Source organism: Scomber japonicus, chromosome 3, assembly GCF_027409825.1.
Source record: "Scomber japonicus isolate fScoJap1 chromosome 3, fScoJap1.pri, whole genome shotgun sequence".
NCBI lineage: Eukaryota > Metazoa > Chordata > Actinopteri > Scombriformes > Scombridae > Scomber > Scomber japonicus.
In genome coordinates this window covers 18309547-18321489 of record NC_070580.1, presented here as the reverse complement: position 1 = coordinate 18321489, position 11943 = coordinate 18309547, and the positions used below count along the sequence as shown (strand labels likewise).

At 40.9% G+C, this 11943-nt stretch overlaps 1 protein-coding gene across 1 annotated transcript; it reads right to left on the bottom strand.

Moving 5' to 3' along the window:
- Positions 1 to 1224: 1224 nt before the first annotated feature.
- On the bottom strand, positions 1225 to 11756 carry usp4 (ubiquitin specific peptidase 4 (proto-oncogene)). The gene is made up of 22 exons (XM_053316084.1): positions 11605 to 11756; positions 10168 to 10295; positions 9585 to 9715; positions 9358 to 9484; positions 9086 to 9231; positions 8496 to 8557; positions 8178 to 8324; positions 7151 to 7268; positions 6816 to 6989; positions 6568 to 6726; positions 6016 to 6240; positions 5770 to 5853; positions 5552 to 5646; positions 5267 to 5449; positions 4769 to 4995; positions 4433 to 4654; positions 4268 to 4338; positions 4067 to 4182; positions 3828 to 3977; positions 2501 to 2604; positions 2018 to 2106; positions 1225 to 1831 (listed from the first exon to the last, which is right to left on the bottom strand). Exons 1-22 carry the CDS (start codon positions 11754 to 11756, stop codon positions 1709 to 1711), a joined length of 3033 nt encoding a protein of 1010 aa, XP_053172059.1. The 3' UTR covers positions 1225 to 1708.
- Between the last annotated feature and the right edge of the window lie 187 nt (positions 11757 to 11943).

The window sequence follows — 11943 nt, the reverse complement described above, 5'->3', positions numbered from 1 at the left end:
CATAAAGCTTTTCTAGTCATAGGCATAAATGATTAGGTAGTATAATAGTACTCTGAATGACATGATGATGGCAGGACCAACATATCAACATGCTGTTATGCAACAAAGTGCTGAATTTATGCCACAGAACAAGATCTCTTATCTTCTGGTAATCAGAGGCATTCAGTGCTAACAGCCATCTGGCTTCACAAGGAGACCCTTGACAGAGTATAAGTAAACATATTTTATACTCAGTCATACAAGACACCTGTTATAACTGTGCTTACTGGCATACTTTTTTTTGTTGGTAAATTGGTGATTTTATTTTTTTTAATGCTTTCAACAGCAACAGGTGAGGAGAAGTGTAGGTACTGCTGTCCTGCCCCCATCTGATGACACATGTAGATTGTTCCTCATGACTAGGAGCGAGTTCAAGTTTCATGAATAAAAGCACCACTTTTATACTAGTTTATTTTTCTTCACCCAGTGTGCTTTTAAAGATATCAAATAACATAGCCATTTCAATACAGAGCTGCATTAATGTACAAGACTAATAAGGACAAGCCATTGCAGGTGAGCTAGGGGTCCAATCAGGCAGCAAAATATGCTTAAAAGACACATTAAAATGATCTGGAAGTGTATGACAGACCATAACCCTTAACGCTAAGGCTGAAGCATACATTTCTGTAATGTCTAAATACACCAGAAGCAGGTAGATAATGTATTCATTGGAGAATTCAAAGTGCCTCCTTTTTAGTCAGGTTGCAGGAATCAAAAGGCCGCTTTTGCATTGTGATTATAAAAAAAGGGGGGGGGGGCCAATGTTAGCAGGTTGAGACTCCTCTCAGAAGTTTAGGGTCCGAGTGACAGCAGAGCCCATGCTGTGCGTCAATGAACAAAAAGTGATGGCTGAACAAGAGCGAGGCTCAGGGTAAAAAAAACAAACAAAACAACTGTTCCTGCCACATCTCATATTGAGACCCAGATGTTAAAACCTTGAAACGAGATCTCCCCCTCTGTGGTTTAGCTTGCAACATAGACCCAGCAGCCCAGGAGCACAACTGCCGCAGCTAGTAAGATTCCTGTAAATAATGGATCCACGCTACACCAAGTGGCAGAAGGTCACAGGATTCCTTAAGCATGGCATGCATCATTCTGGGTGCACATCACACTGTAAGAGCTTGCATTTACCTCAACACAGCAAGATTATCAGAGATAAATCGAGGCACAATGCCAGTATCCTGCTAATGTCTTAACAGTTGGTACATTTTTTATTTTTAAATACCTTGAAACGCTTTGGTTGAAACAAGATGTGCATTTGGCTTTTTTTTCTCTTTTTTTTTTTTTTTTTTTTTTTTTAAATATTTCTGACTCTTCTTTGTGGGCAACAGAATCATTTGTTTATCTACGCATTTGAGGGCACTTCTAACATTCCAGTGAGAGGATCTATATCCATTTAAATTCCTCTTAGTTCCCGACTAGTAAACTATGTTCAGAAATCAGTAGGCCGCCCGCTGCAGGGAGGAAGTCTCTCAGGTCATTCTTCTGACAAGGCTGTTGGCTCTAGTTGACAACATACGAGACAAAATCAAATAAAATAAGGGGGAGGTGGGGGTTAATAATGTTAAAGTCTGTGGAGTCCTCTGTCACTAAAGTAGCTTTGTGTGTGCGTCCAAGTGTCTCTATTTGCCGTATGCGTTTCAATGTGTGTCCCTCACATCGGGGCTCCTCAGTTTGTGTCCATGTGGTCTTCTGCTGCCTCAGGGGCTCCACCCAGTGAGGCCGAAGGCTGAGGTTTGGAGGGGGCTTCCTCATCTCTGCGTTGATAGAACAGCACGTAGGCTGCTTTAGTCTGCAAGGGGAGGGCAAGGATAGAGTTACCCTATGAAAACAGGGACACTCAACACCAAGTACAGAGAGCCAAAAGGGCAGATGACGGTCTCATCAGACATCATTCAACAGATAAAAACAAACAAGGGGATTAAACAAATACCGCATCTTCAAGGGTAGACTTAAACACTGAAGAATGAAAGCTCACCACAATCTGGTCCTCTGAGGCCGACGAAACACTGCTGTCATCAAAGTAATACCACTTTCCATCCACTTTATTCTTGCCATAAGCTGTGTCTGTGAGAGAGAAGGAAACCAAGCGTTACCAAATAGTTATTCAGCCCATTTGTTTAAAGAGAGATACAAATCTTATCAAACCAGTTCATTGTGAATGGACAAAAAGAAAAAAACCCTGAAATGAATCCACAAAGAAAAATTGTGTGAGCCTCATTGACATATTAAAATTGAATCCATTACAGTGTCCATAGAAACAGTGGTCATTCAACATTCACCATCTGTTGACATGTACTGTGTTGAATTAGAGAGAACCTTTGTTAAAAGCTGAAAATAAAATGGTTTAATATTAATAGAGCCTTTCATCAGCTGTTTATGTGAAGTCATTAAGGTCAGTGTTTTCCATTTCAGAAGAAAACTAAGAGTTAAGAGGGGAAAAAAATGAGCAGTGACTTACAGTGACCTCCCCCCATTCCTCCATAGTGGTTTGACACGGCAATGAGGTCGTATATGTAGGGACCGGCCTTCGGGTCGCACACAAACTCGGACATGTTCAGATCCCTGCCAAAAAAAAAAACAACAACCAAAAAACATCAGCTGCAGCAAACAAGTGGCCACCACAATTAAAACTTTAAACAGCTTAGAAATAATAACCAGATTCCTCAAGGGTCACTTAACTTGAAGGCCACAGTAGATGAGTTTATGTTTAGGCCAATCTTAGTAAGCATGACTCAGCTTTTTTTTTTTTAAGGCGGGATTTATGTTATCTCTGCTTCCTGGTTTTTTGAGGATCAAGTTCCTCAACAGTGGTCAATATTTGCTGCACACACAATGCAAAGAAGGAGACAGAAAACGGTTGTGCCAGAATGCTGAAGCAACTTCTCCATTTTTAAAACGCACGGGACAATTTGCCACAGCTGCAAAAACCAGTTATTGACTCATACAGAGTTGAAAAGCTGCTTCAGTTAGCTGCTCAAATTACACAACCAAAACAGATAAGAACACAGGTCTTATTGTTCTTTGGATGTCAGTTAGCCATTGTCTCTAAAGTGCAATAATATTACCTCATTCAGACTTGGGGTCAATTAGTTTTCTAAGTTTCAGACTGCAGCTCCCTCTAGTGTAAAAGTGCCACTCATACTCTGACATTACAGCTTCTCACTGTTCATTTGCTACCATATCCAAATGACAAACATTATCCTAAAAATAATAAAATATATATAATAATAATAATAATAATAATATGCCTCAATAGCTCATTTTGTCTCAACGGTAAATACATTTTCATTTCTTTTACATAGAAATATGATATTCCAATCAACTGTCATACATAAATGTTTCAGATATTTATTTTTAAAGAATTATTTTTGGGTTTTTTATTCTTTTATTCAGATGGTAACTGGCAGAGAGGCCGACAGGAAACAGGAAGAGAGAGAGGGTAATGACATGCAGCATAGGTCCCTGGCCAGATTCAAACCAAGCATGCTGTGATTATGTGGCAATCGACCACCAGGGCGCACCAAATGTTTCAGATATTTTAGTAAAATAATAACTGCCATAATATATGAATTTTAGCATAACTTAAATTACTCTCACTCCCATTGTCCACCCTCACGAGTGTTTTCAATTATTTTGCCTGATTAGACATCTCTGTGCAAGATTGTCCAGGCAAAAGTTGACTGATTGATCTCCCACATTCTCTTAATGTTGAACTTGAATTTCCCCCACATAACTGCCCTTAAACTCTTTGACTTTACTGTCAATGAGAAATCCTGCCTTCATACCTGATGGGAAAGTCCACCACTGTGTCCAGTTTATCCCTCCAGCATCGGTTGTAGGAGAAACGCTTTAGATGAACGACCAGAATGCGAGGCAGCGACCACAAGTCAAACTTTTTTGTGGCCTGTTGGTGTTTCTTACATGTGGGACAATACCTGGATGAAAAAGATTATATTTATATGACAAAAGTGGTGGGGAAAAAAATTATTTGACACCAAGTAAGGCTGAAGTTGTGAACCCTCACCATGGATCGTGTTCTCCAAGTGTCTCCATGGTTGTGAAGAGCTCGATGCATTCCCTCAGAGCCACGGTGGCTTTCTTTTTTTGGGGCTGGAGCATGCTCTCGTGCTTCTCGTAGGCCTGCGTATCAGATATTTACACAAAGATAAACAGACTGTTTGCACATCCTGTCACAGGACTGTGTGATGAACATTAATCCACTGACCTCTGCTTCCTGTTCATCATAACACAGTTTCTTAGACTCTGTGTCCCAGTCAATCGCCACTGTGGAATGTGCTGCAGAGAGACGAGATGAAGAGGCTGCCTCAACACAAAATTGCATTGAAAAATAAAACTATTGATGCAATGTCAAGTTTAAAATAACACTCACGATTAAGTTTGAGGACATTTCCATCGCAAGGCAGCGGGCTGATGTTGGCTGTTCCGTAAGAGTTGACTATGCTGAAAGTAAAGAGCTTGGCTGGGGAAGAGCAAATCTTGTTTGTGTCTCCTTTAGACCCATTTTCCAAGTCAGAGGTCTCCTCTTCCTCCTCTTCAGACTGGCCATTCTCTGGCTCTGGACTCACCTGGTGGTCCATGGCCTCCTCTTCACCTGAACAGACAGACAACCATGAAATCTCATCACATTTATGGTTGTACAGCTTCAGGTGTTCGTGGTTAATATGAAAATAAAAATCAGTGTTGTAGGGTAATGTTAGCTGCTTACCATCATATTGTCCATTAGACTCATTGCAGGTCCCTGAGTGGTTGCTGCCATTACTGGAGCTGGCGCTGCAGGAGGCCCCGTCTGACAAGGGGCTGCCACAGCCACCCAGGCTGGCGTTGACGTTGGACGATGTGGAACATTCAGAAGCCTGGCTGCAGCTGGCAAAGGTGGCTGACGCTGATGCTCTGCTTTCAGTACTGGGGATCTGTGAGTGTTTTATATACCGTCTGAAACAGGTAACAGAGGAGAGGAGTTAAAAAGTAGATACATTCAGAGCTTACTCATTCATGATCAGTGGATTCAGTTACACTAAACAGACACTGTGATTTCTTTTCATGGTTTCTACATGATCACATCAATGCATGTACACATTTGTCTGAAAACTGCACTAACACATCTCCTGCTTCTGCATTCATTAATCTGCTTCTGCATTTGTTTTATTTTGTTATTACAATGTCATGCAGTTTTAGTTCTACTCTCTGCACAGTATGTTCTCACCCAATCCTCTCTATGATCTTGTCATAAAGAACGTCTGCTATGAGGTTTTGTCTGGGCACATTGATGAGTAAAGGCTGGCCAAACAGCATGGTGCTTGTGGAGCTTCCGGCATGTTTGGAGTGTCGCTCCCTGAAATATACAGGCAGGTTCATCCTCTCACTGTCCTCCTCCTGTACCTCATACCTGCAGAGAGCATCAACACAAACATACACACACTGTATAAGAACATCAGCCACAGTGACTATCATTACACAACTCATATTTTGGTCAACAACATTAACTTACACAAATATGTCATCTTTTTCCATGATTTGGTTGAGGCCATCATCCCGTCTATAAATTTTATGGAACCTGTGATTGTAAACGTCAGCCACCACCATCTAAAAAGACAGAAATTAACCATAAAATTATAACATATTTCACCCTAAATTATAAACAATAAAGTTGAAAGTATGCTGTACACTTGAATTTGTTCTACTAGTGTAAAAATGTTTATGTCTAACATTTTCTGGAGGGATTCCACAGAGTCTGGACAAGGCGCTGCACAGGTCTGTCACTGAACCCAGTTTGGGGACCACCACTCGATACTGTGAGACAACAAGACAAATGCAACATTAAGAGATCGGTCAGTTTGTTAAAGGTGACATAAATATAGTGCTGTCCTGGCTTGGAAGCTTAGTTTGAGTTAATGTTCCTTCAATTGTAGGTCAAGTCTATAAGAGTAACCCTGGAGATGATTTCTGGCTCACCTGTGTGGGTCTGGATTGAGGGTCTGATCGCACCAGGAAAACCTCCATAGTACGATCCTTCTTCATGGGCAGAGGCAGTGTGAGGTAGCAGAACGGGTCAAAGGTTACAGACACCTTGGAGCACTCTGGGCACACCAAAGTGGATTTGAAGAGGCCGTGGAAAATATCAACTATGATAGAGTCATTGCGCAAGCGATGGTTTGTCCAGGCTTCCTTGGCAACAATCTGTAATTCCGCAAACAATGGGAAAAAAACCCCAAACATTAAATACCATTTTACTGAACTTCATTAAAAATGTGTTATATACAGTTTATATACACGCTTGATGTTGTAAAACAATTCATCTAAATTTTTTCTATACTATGTCTAATGGAGAGTTAGAGAATATTAGTTCTTACAGCACCATCAATCCCTCAAAAATTAAATTGGATTTCAATTTTACTTTAAATGCAGTTTTAAGTTACCTTTCTGAGACATAAAAAGCCTCTGAAAAATTATACCACACAAATCCAGCTTTTGAAATCCAGAATCATATCTTTGTATGTACTATACCTCATCCGGACGGCCCTCTGCATCCCTCAGGGCCAGATAAGGCTTCTTCTTGACACGGTTCAGATCTTCATGGAGCCCGTCCAGCAGGAAGGCCAACAGCTCTTGGGAGTCTTGCTGCTGGTAGCCTGAAAACTGTGGGGCAAAGCGTCCTACCTGGGTCTGGAGATAAAAAGGCAGATGTTATAAGCTGTGTCTGCAGGTTAAGATTATGACTGGAAACAAACATGGCGTTGTTGGACACAACTCACTTTGAAGGTGCGTGGGGCCACATAGCTGCTGCGGCTCAGCCACATCTGCTTTACTAGATCAGCATAGGCCTCAGCAATCTCGCCCCTCATTCCCAGTGGATTCTCTCTGTTAATCTCTGCCTCATACTGGTCATTGAGGAAGTATTCTGTGAGTGGAGATGCATTGCTCAGGCACTGGGAAAAGAAAGGACAAAAATGGATTGTGTGAATGTAATAGCCAGAAACATGCATGTCGATGTGGGACTTTCTCTGATCTGTGACACTTATATGAAATTCAACCACATTTTTCCCTTTGTCTTCAACTCAACTATTGGCTATACACTATGAGTTTTTACCTGGAGGGCAGAGTTCATGAAGCATGTGTTGCCCAAATTACTGAGACCACACAGGCCAGGCTGCGACTGTGACTCTCTGTAGTTGTAGGAGGAGCTGTATGAGTTATAGCCCCCAAATCTGATGGAAAAGCAGATTGGTTACTGTTGAGATCCTGTACTGCCATAAAGCTAATATTTCACATATATGTTTAAACACAACACACAAACATGGAGCACAGATTCAATATCAGATTGACAAACAGAATACCACTTCCAGAGAACATGTTAATAGTTATGATGCAGACCTCTATGAGCTGTTAACAACTGATGTCAGCTAAGCTGTCACCACTGCACCGTTGTTCTCATTTTGAAAACTGGCACACTCAGCCATGTGAATCCTGAAGAAATATATAACCCCAGATGCCCCCGGGCAGTTGCATATTTCATTTTAGTTTTTTTGTATCAAATTGTGTCTCTAACACACGCATTCAGGTATTTAGCAGTAAACTAATTATGATACTCTTCTACTTGACTGCAGATGAATCTGTAGTTAACAGAATATATTACAGCTGATTTTAAGTTATGACAATCAAAAGAACATCAAAGCCTTTTGAATACAGTGCATCCATTTCACCATGTCTGTACTCAGATGTCTGCAATTAAATCTTATTTATTTTTAGAATTTAATGCCCTGTGTCCAGATCCACTGATAGTCTGACCTTATGCAGAGAATACACATGTAAGCATGATTTTGTTATTTCTGATTAAATTTCCATTACATTCCATAACACTGCACAAACTCTTGGTGTCTCTGGAGGTATAACAACTGGAAATAACAGGACCTAAGCACACAAGTAAATTTAGTTAGAGCAACTGCTGGTTGTTATGGGTTTGGAACAAACCCATGTGGTCATGGCTGAAAAGGACAACTAAAGAATATCACTCTGTACCAAATAAACCATACAGTGAATGCTGAAGAGAGGTAAAGGACAGTACATTTATGGCTGGAAAACAGTAAAAAGTGGATATATGAGAAACAAACTCTTGCCTGTTGCCAGAGGACGTGCTGTTGTTAAGTGTGTAGCCAGGGCTACAGCTGCTGTCTCCATTGGTTACTGTTGAGGAGATGCCGGCTGATGAGTTGGAGGACAGTTTTGGGGAGGTAGTGAAATTCCTGGATGGGGTTGTACTGGATCTGGTGAGCAAAAGCAAGAACATGTTTCAGAGAAGCGCATTTCTTTAAATTACCTGTAACGTTTAATGCTGCTTAAACTTGGATTTAAGTTTCCACAAGTAGCCAAAAAACTTAAGAACAATGATACAATTGATCTCCTATTCCTGAAAAATAATAAAGGTATTTCCTTACTTGGGATGAGAGGCTTGTCTGGGCCATGTGCCATCCTCATTCTTGCGCTCTATCACAAGCACCTGTGGGAAAACAAGCTGAATGAAAGCCAAGCAGGCACAACTGACTGACCTTCATGTCAGAGCTATCATGTCCCAGGCTTGAATTTAATACTGTACGTGCGCCAGATGCTGCCAAGCTTTAGCAGCTGCAAGTAGGTCTATCAACAGCACAAACTTTTGTGCGTAATTACAATTGCAAGAAAAGTCAAAAACAGATTAAGAACAAATGATAGGTCTAACGCAATACCCAGTATAAAATGGACAGAAAAATCTGTTATCCCCTCAATATCATCCAACACAACATTAGAAAAACCAAACATGACAAAACAGTTGGTAATCTTACTATGAGCTAAACAATATATAATTTAATGCTGGGCTATTTTATTGTACTACATTAGTCTGTCAGACTTCTCAGTTAGTTTTTACAGTGCCTGTAAATGAATTATGTATACACAGTACATTACAGAGCTGTGGTGTTCTTCAGCAGAAACGAGGAAGAGAGTCTGTCAGTGAGGTGAATGTGATTTGGATAACACAGCTCTACACTACCTGTCCCTGGAAGAGACCCGCATCCTGTACAGTGCTGTCTGGCTTGTTCAGCTGCTCGTAGGTGTTACTCATGTATTTGTTCCAGAGCCTTGTCTCCTTCTCTGATGGGATATTGAACAGTGTCCTCATTTCCTTCTCTATAGTATCTGGAAAAGGGTTGGAAATGCACTTAATAAATAAAAATGAACAGCAGACATTTTTCTGTGTGTAGCCAGTCATCAGATTATTTACATGCTGAACTCATGTAGATTCTAGTAGATTAGTAGTCTCACCTATAGTATCAGCTTTACTGAAATGACGCGTGACTACATTTTCCATGTTGTCATTCTCACACAAGTTCAGCTCCAGCAGATAGACCTCCACCTTACAGTGCTTGACAAACATACCATGTTCGACAACCTAGATAAATAAATAAATAAATGAATGAATGAATAATGTAGGAGCCCAGCACACAAGTGAATGTTTGACAAAACGAAAAAAAAGGATCGAGCTGCGTTACCTTCCTGACGATGGGTTTCTGGCCATCAAGGCAGCCATACCAGCTGACAAGCTTACTCCATGCGTCAGTGGGTACAAGGACATAGTCCAGCTCATCTATAAGGTGCTCTTTCAAGGACTGAGTCTCCTGGTCTTTAAAGGGAAAAAAAGATGATTACAGGTTGAGAAGAAGCAATCCAACTTTTTGATCCTGATACCTATACATGGGATTTGGGTATCAGTACCGATATGATACCAGTATTTAATTTATAAACATCCCTGCATATGTATCACTAGTACTTTTATGTGTACAGCAACATCAGACATTATTTAAACAATGCTTTCCTATTTTTGTAAAACAAAATGTCACAAATAAATACATGAATATAAATGTACTGAATTTTTATTTATCAAAATAATGGTATCCAATACTCAATCCAGCTATCTAAGTCAGTATTGCACCAATATCCCATAACAGTTGTGGTATCAGTGCATCTCTACTGAGAATCAAAAGCTTCTTCCAACTTTGTGTTAGTTTTGTACATTTCTCAACAGTAACAGAAACTAAAACATGTGAATGTTTCTTTCAAAATGCCAGTTTTTACCTGAGAACAGCCCAGAGTTATCAATTGGTCCTGGATAGAGGCTACGTTCTCCAACATTGTACATGTCCCAGCTGTCGAACCCCACATACTTCTTCCATTGTTTGAACCAGCGGCTGTCTATCAGGTACCTTAAAAACAAAAACAAAACAAACCAGTAGTAATACTGCATGGCGAACACAGCTGTCTTTGAAAGTGACACTTAAACACTCATACATCATTTAAGATTATTGGTAAACTAATATGGATATCAAGCAAGGACAGAAAAGGGTCAAAAGAAGATAAAAATGCATGGGGTTTGGATGGACACTGAACCCAGTCTTATGACAACTTAGCACATTATGCAACACCAAACTATCTTGGCATTTGCAGATATAGTAACAGCAAGCTAGTTTAAACTTAATCTCATCCCAAGCAAGAATCCCCTTTAGTTAATAGGCTTGTTAACAAGAATTCACACAATTAGATGGCATTCATGAACATGCAAGTGTTTTGTACAATCACTGACAGAATTAATGCAATGGCCTCAAATTTAAGTGAATCAGGTGTATGATCTTTGCCCGTTAAACCTCATGCGGCTTCCTCTAATTTTTGTGAGTTATTGAATTGTGGAAAACCATACATTTCAGCTTGAATATAATTTGATGATGAAGCAATGGTTCTTTTGTGACCTGAGTCAAGAGACATTATCTATCGCTGGACTTTGTTTGATTTCAACATCTAAACGAATGTGTTCACTGAGTAGTTGTTACATTACATTTAGCCTGCTCTTCTCTTAGTGCTCATTTCCTCTTAACAAAGAAGCCGACAAAATTGCCTCTCCTCATCTGATATTTAGTAACTTCCTTAGTATTTGGGTGAGGTGGGCTTCTTTAATAATTCGGTTGCATTTATGCCCGGGCCTGGGAGGTCCTTTAACAACTGATACAATGTTAGCTAGCACAAGTAGCTGGCCAGGTTAAGAAGCTTGTCTGACAACTCCAACTGGCATGTCTCTACAAGCCGGTAACGACATCACATCATGTTCTTGACAACAGGCCCATTTCCTGATCAGAGCTGATCCACAAACGAACCGGTTTGACTGAACCATCTGTGGCCGGGGCCTATTGTAACAACCAACTAACGCTAGCCACCGCCTGCTAGCGTTGCTTGTTAACGTTGAAATACATTACAAATTAGCCGGTTAGCTCGTTTGTCTGATTGTTTACGGCTAACGCTAATAGTGTTTACTATATGCCCTACTTTTAAGATTAATTATAACATCAGGCTGTTTGGTTGCTGGTATGCTAACTTGTTAAACATTAGCTAGCTAAAAAGATCAGTGCTAGCTCAGCAGCTTTCGATTTCAGACTTGCCTTAGCATGTTAGCATTTCCTGTTTCTCACTAGCTAGCATTAGCGAGCCGAAACGCCGAAACTATTGGCTGTTGCCGCCTCTTACCATTCGTCGCCTTTTCTTAGAGTTGTTTTCAAAAGTGACCCAATAGTCTGTTTTTGACTTTCGGTTGAAGGGGTAGGCATTTGTGCGGCTACCGGCTCCGAGTCGGAGTCCGCCGCGCCACCCGACTCGGGTCCGCCTCCCTCGGCCATCATGCAGCGAGTGTGCCGCCGGTGTCGTGAACGCGCGGATGGAGCAGGAACAGTTGGGCGAGGGAGACGCTCTTCCTCTCCGGTCATTACACAGTCGAGGAGAGATAGGGTGCTGCTTTCCAATGTGACTATCCTGTCATAGCATCATCCAAACCGGCTAGTCACTGAAGAGCCAGATGCTAAATATCCA

Excerpts from the sequence above, each read along its gene's own strand:
- usp4 (XM_053316084.1), bottom strand. The coding sequence starts at position 11,756 with ATGATGGCCGAGGGAGGCGGACCCGAGTCGGGTGGCGCGGCGGACTCC. Across the intron at positions 5,854-6,015 it reads CTCAATCCAGACCCACACAG|TATCGAGTGGTGGTCCCCAA; the intron begins GTGAGCCAGAAA and ends GTTGTCTCACAG. Across the intron at positions 4,655-4,768 it reads GTCTAATGGACAATATGATG|GTGAAGAGGAGGCCATGGAC; the intron begins GTAAGCAGCTAA and ends CTGTCTGTTCAG.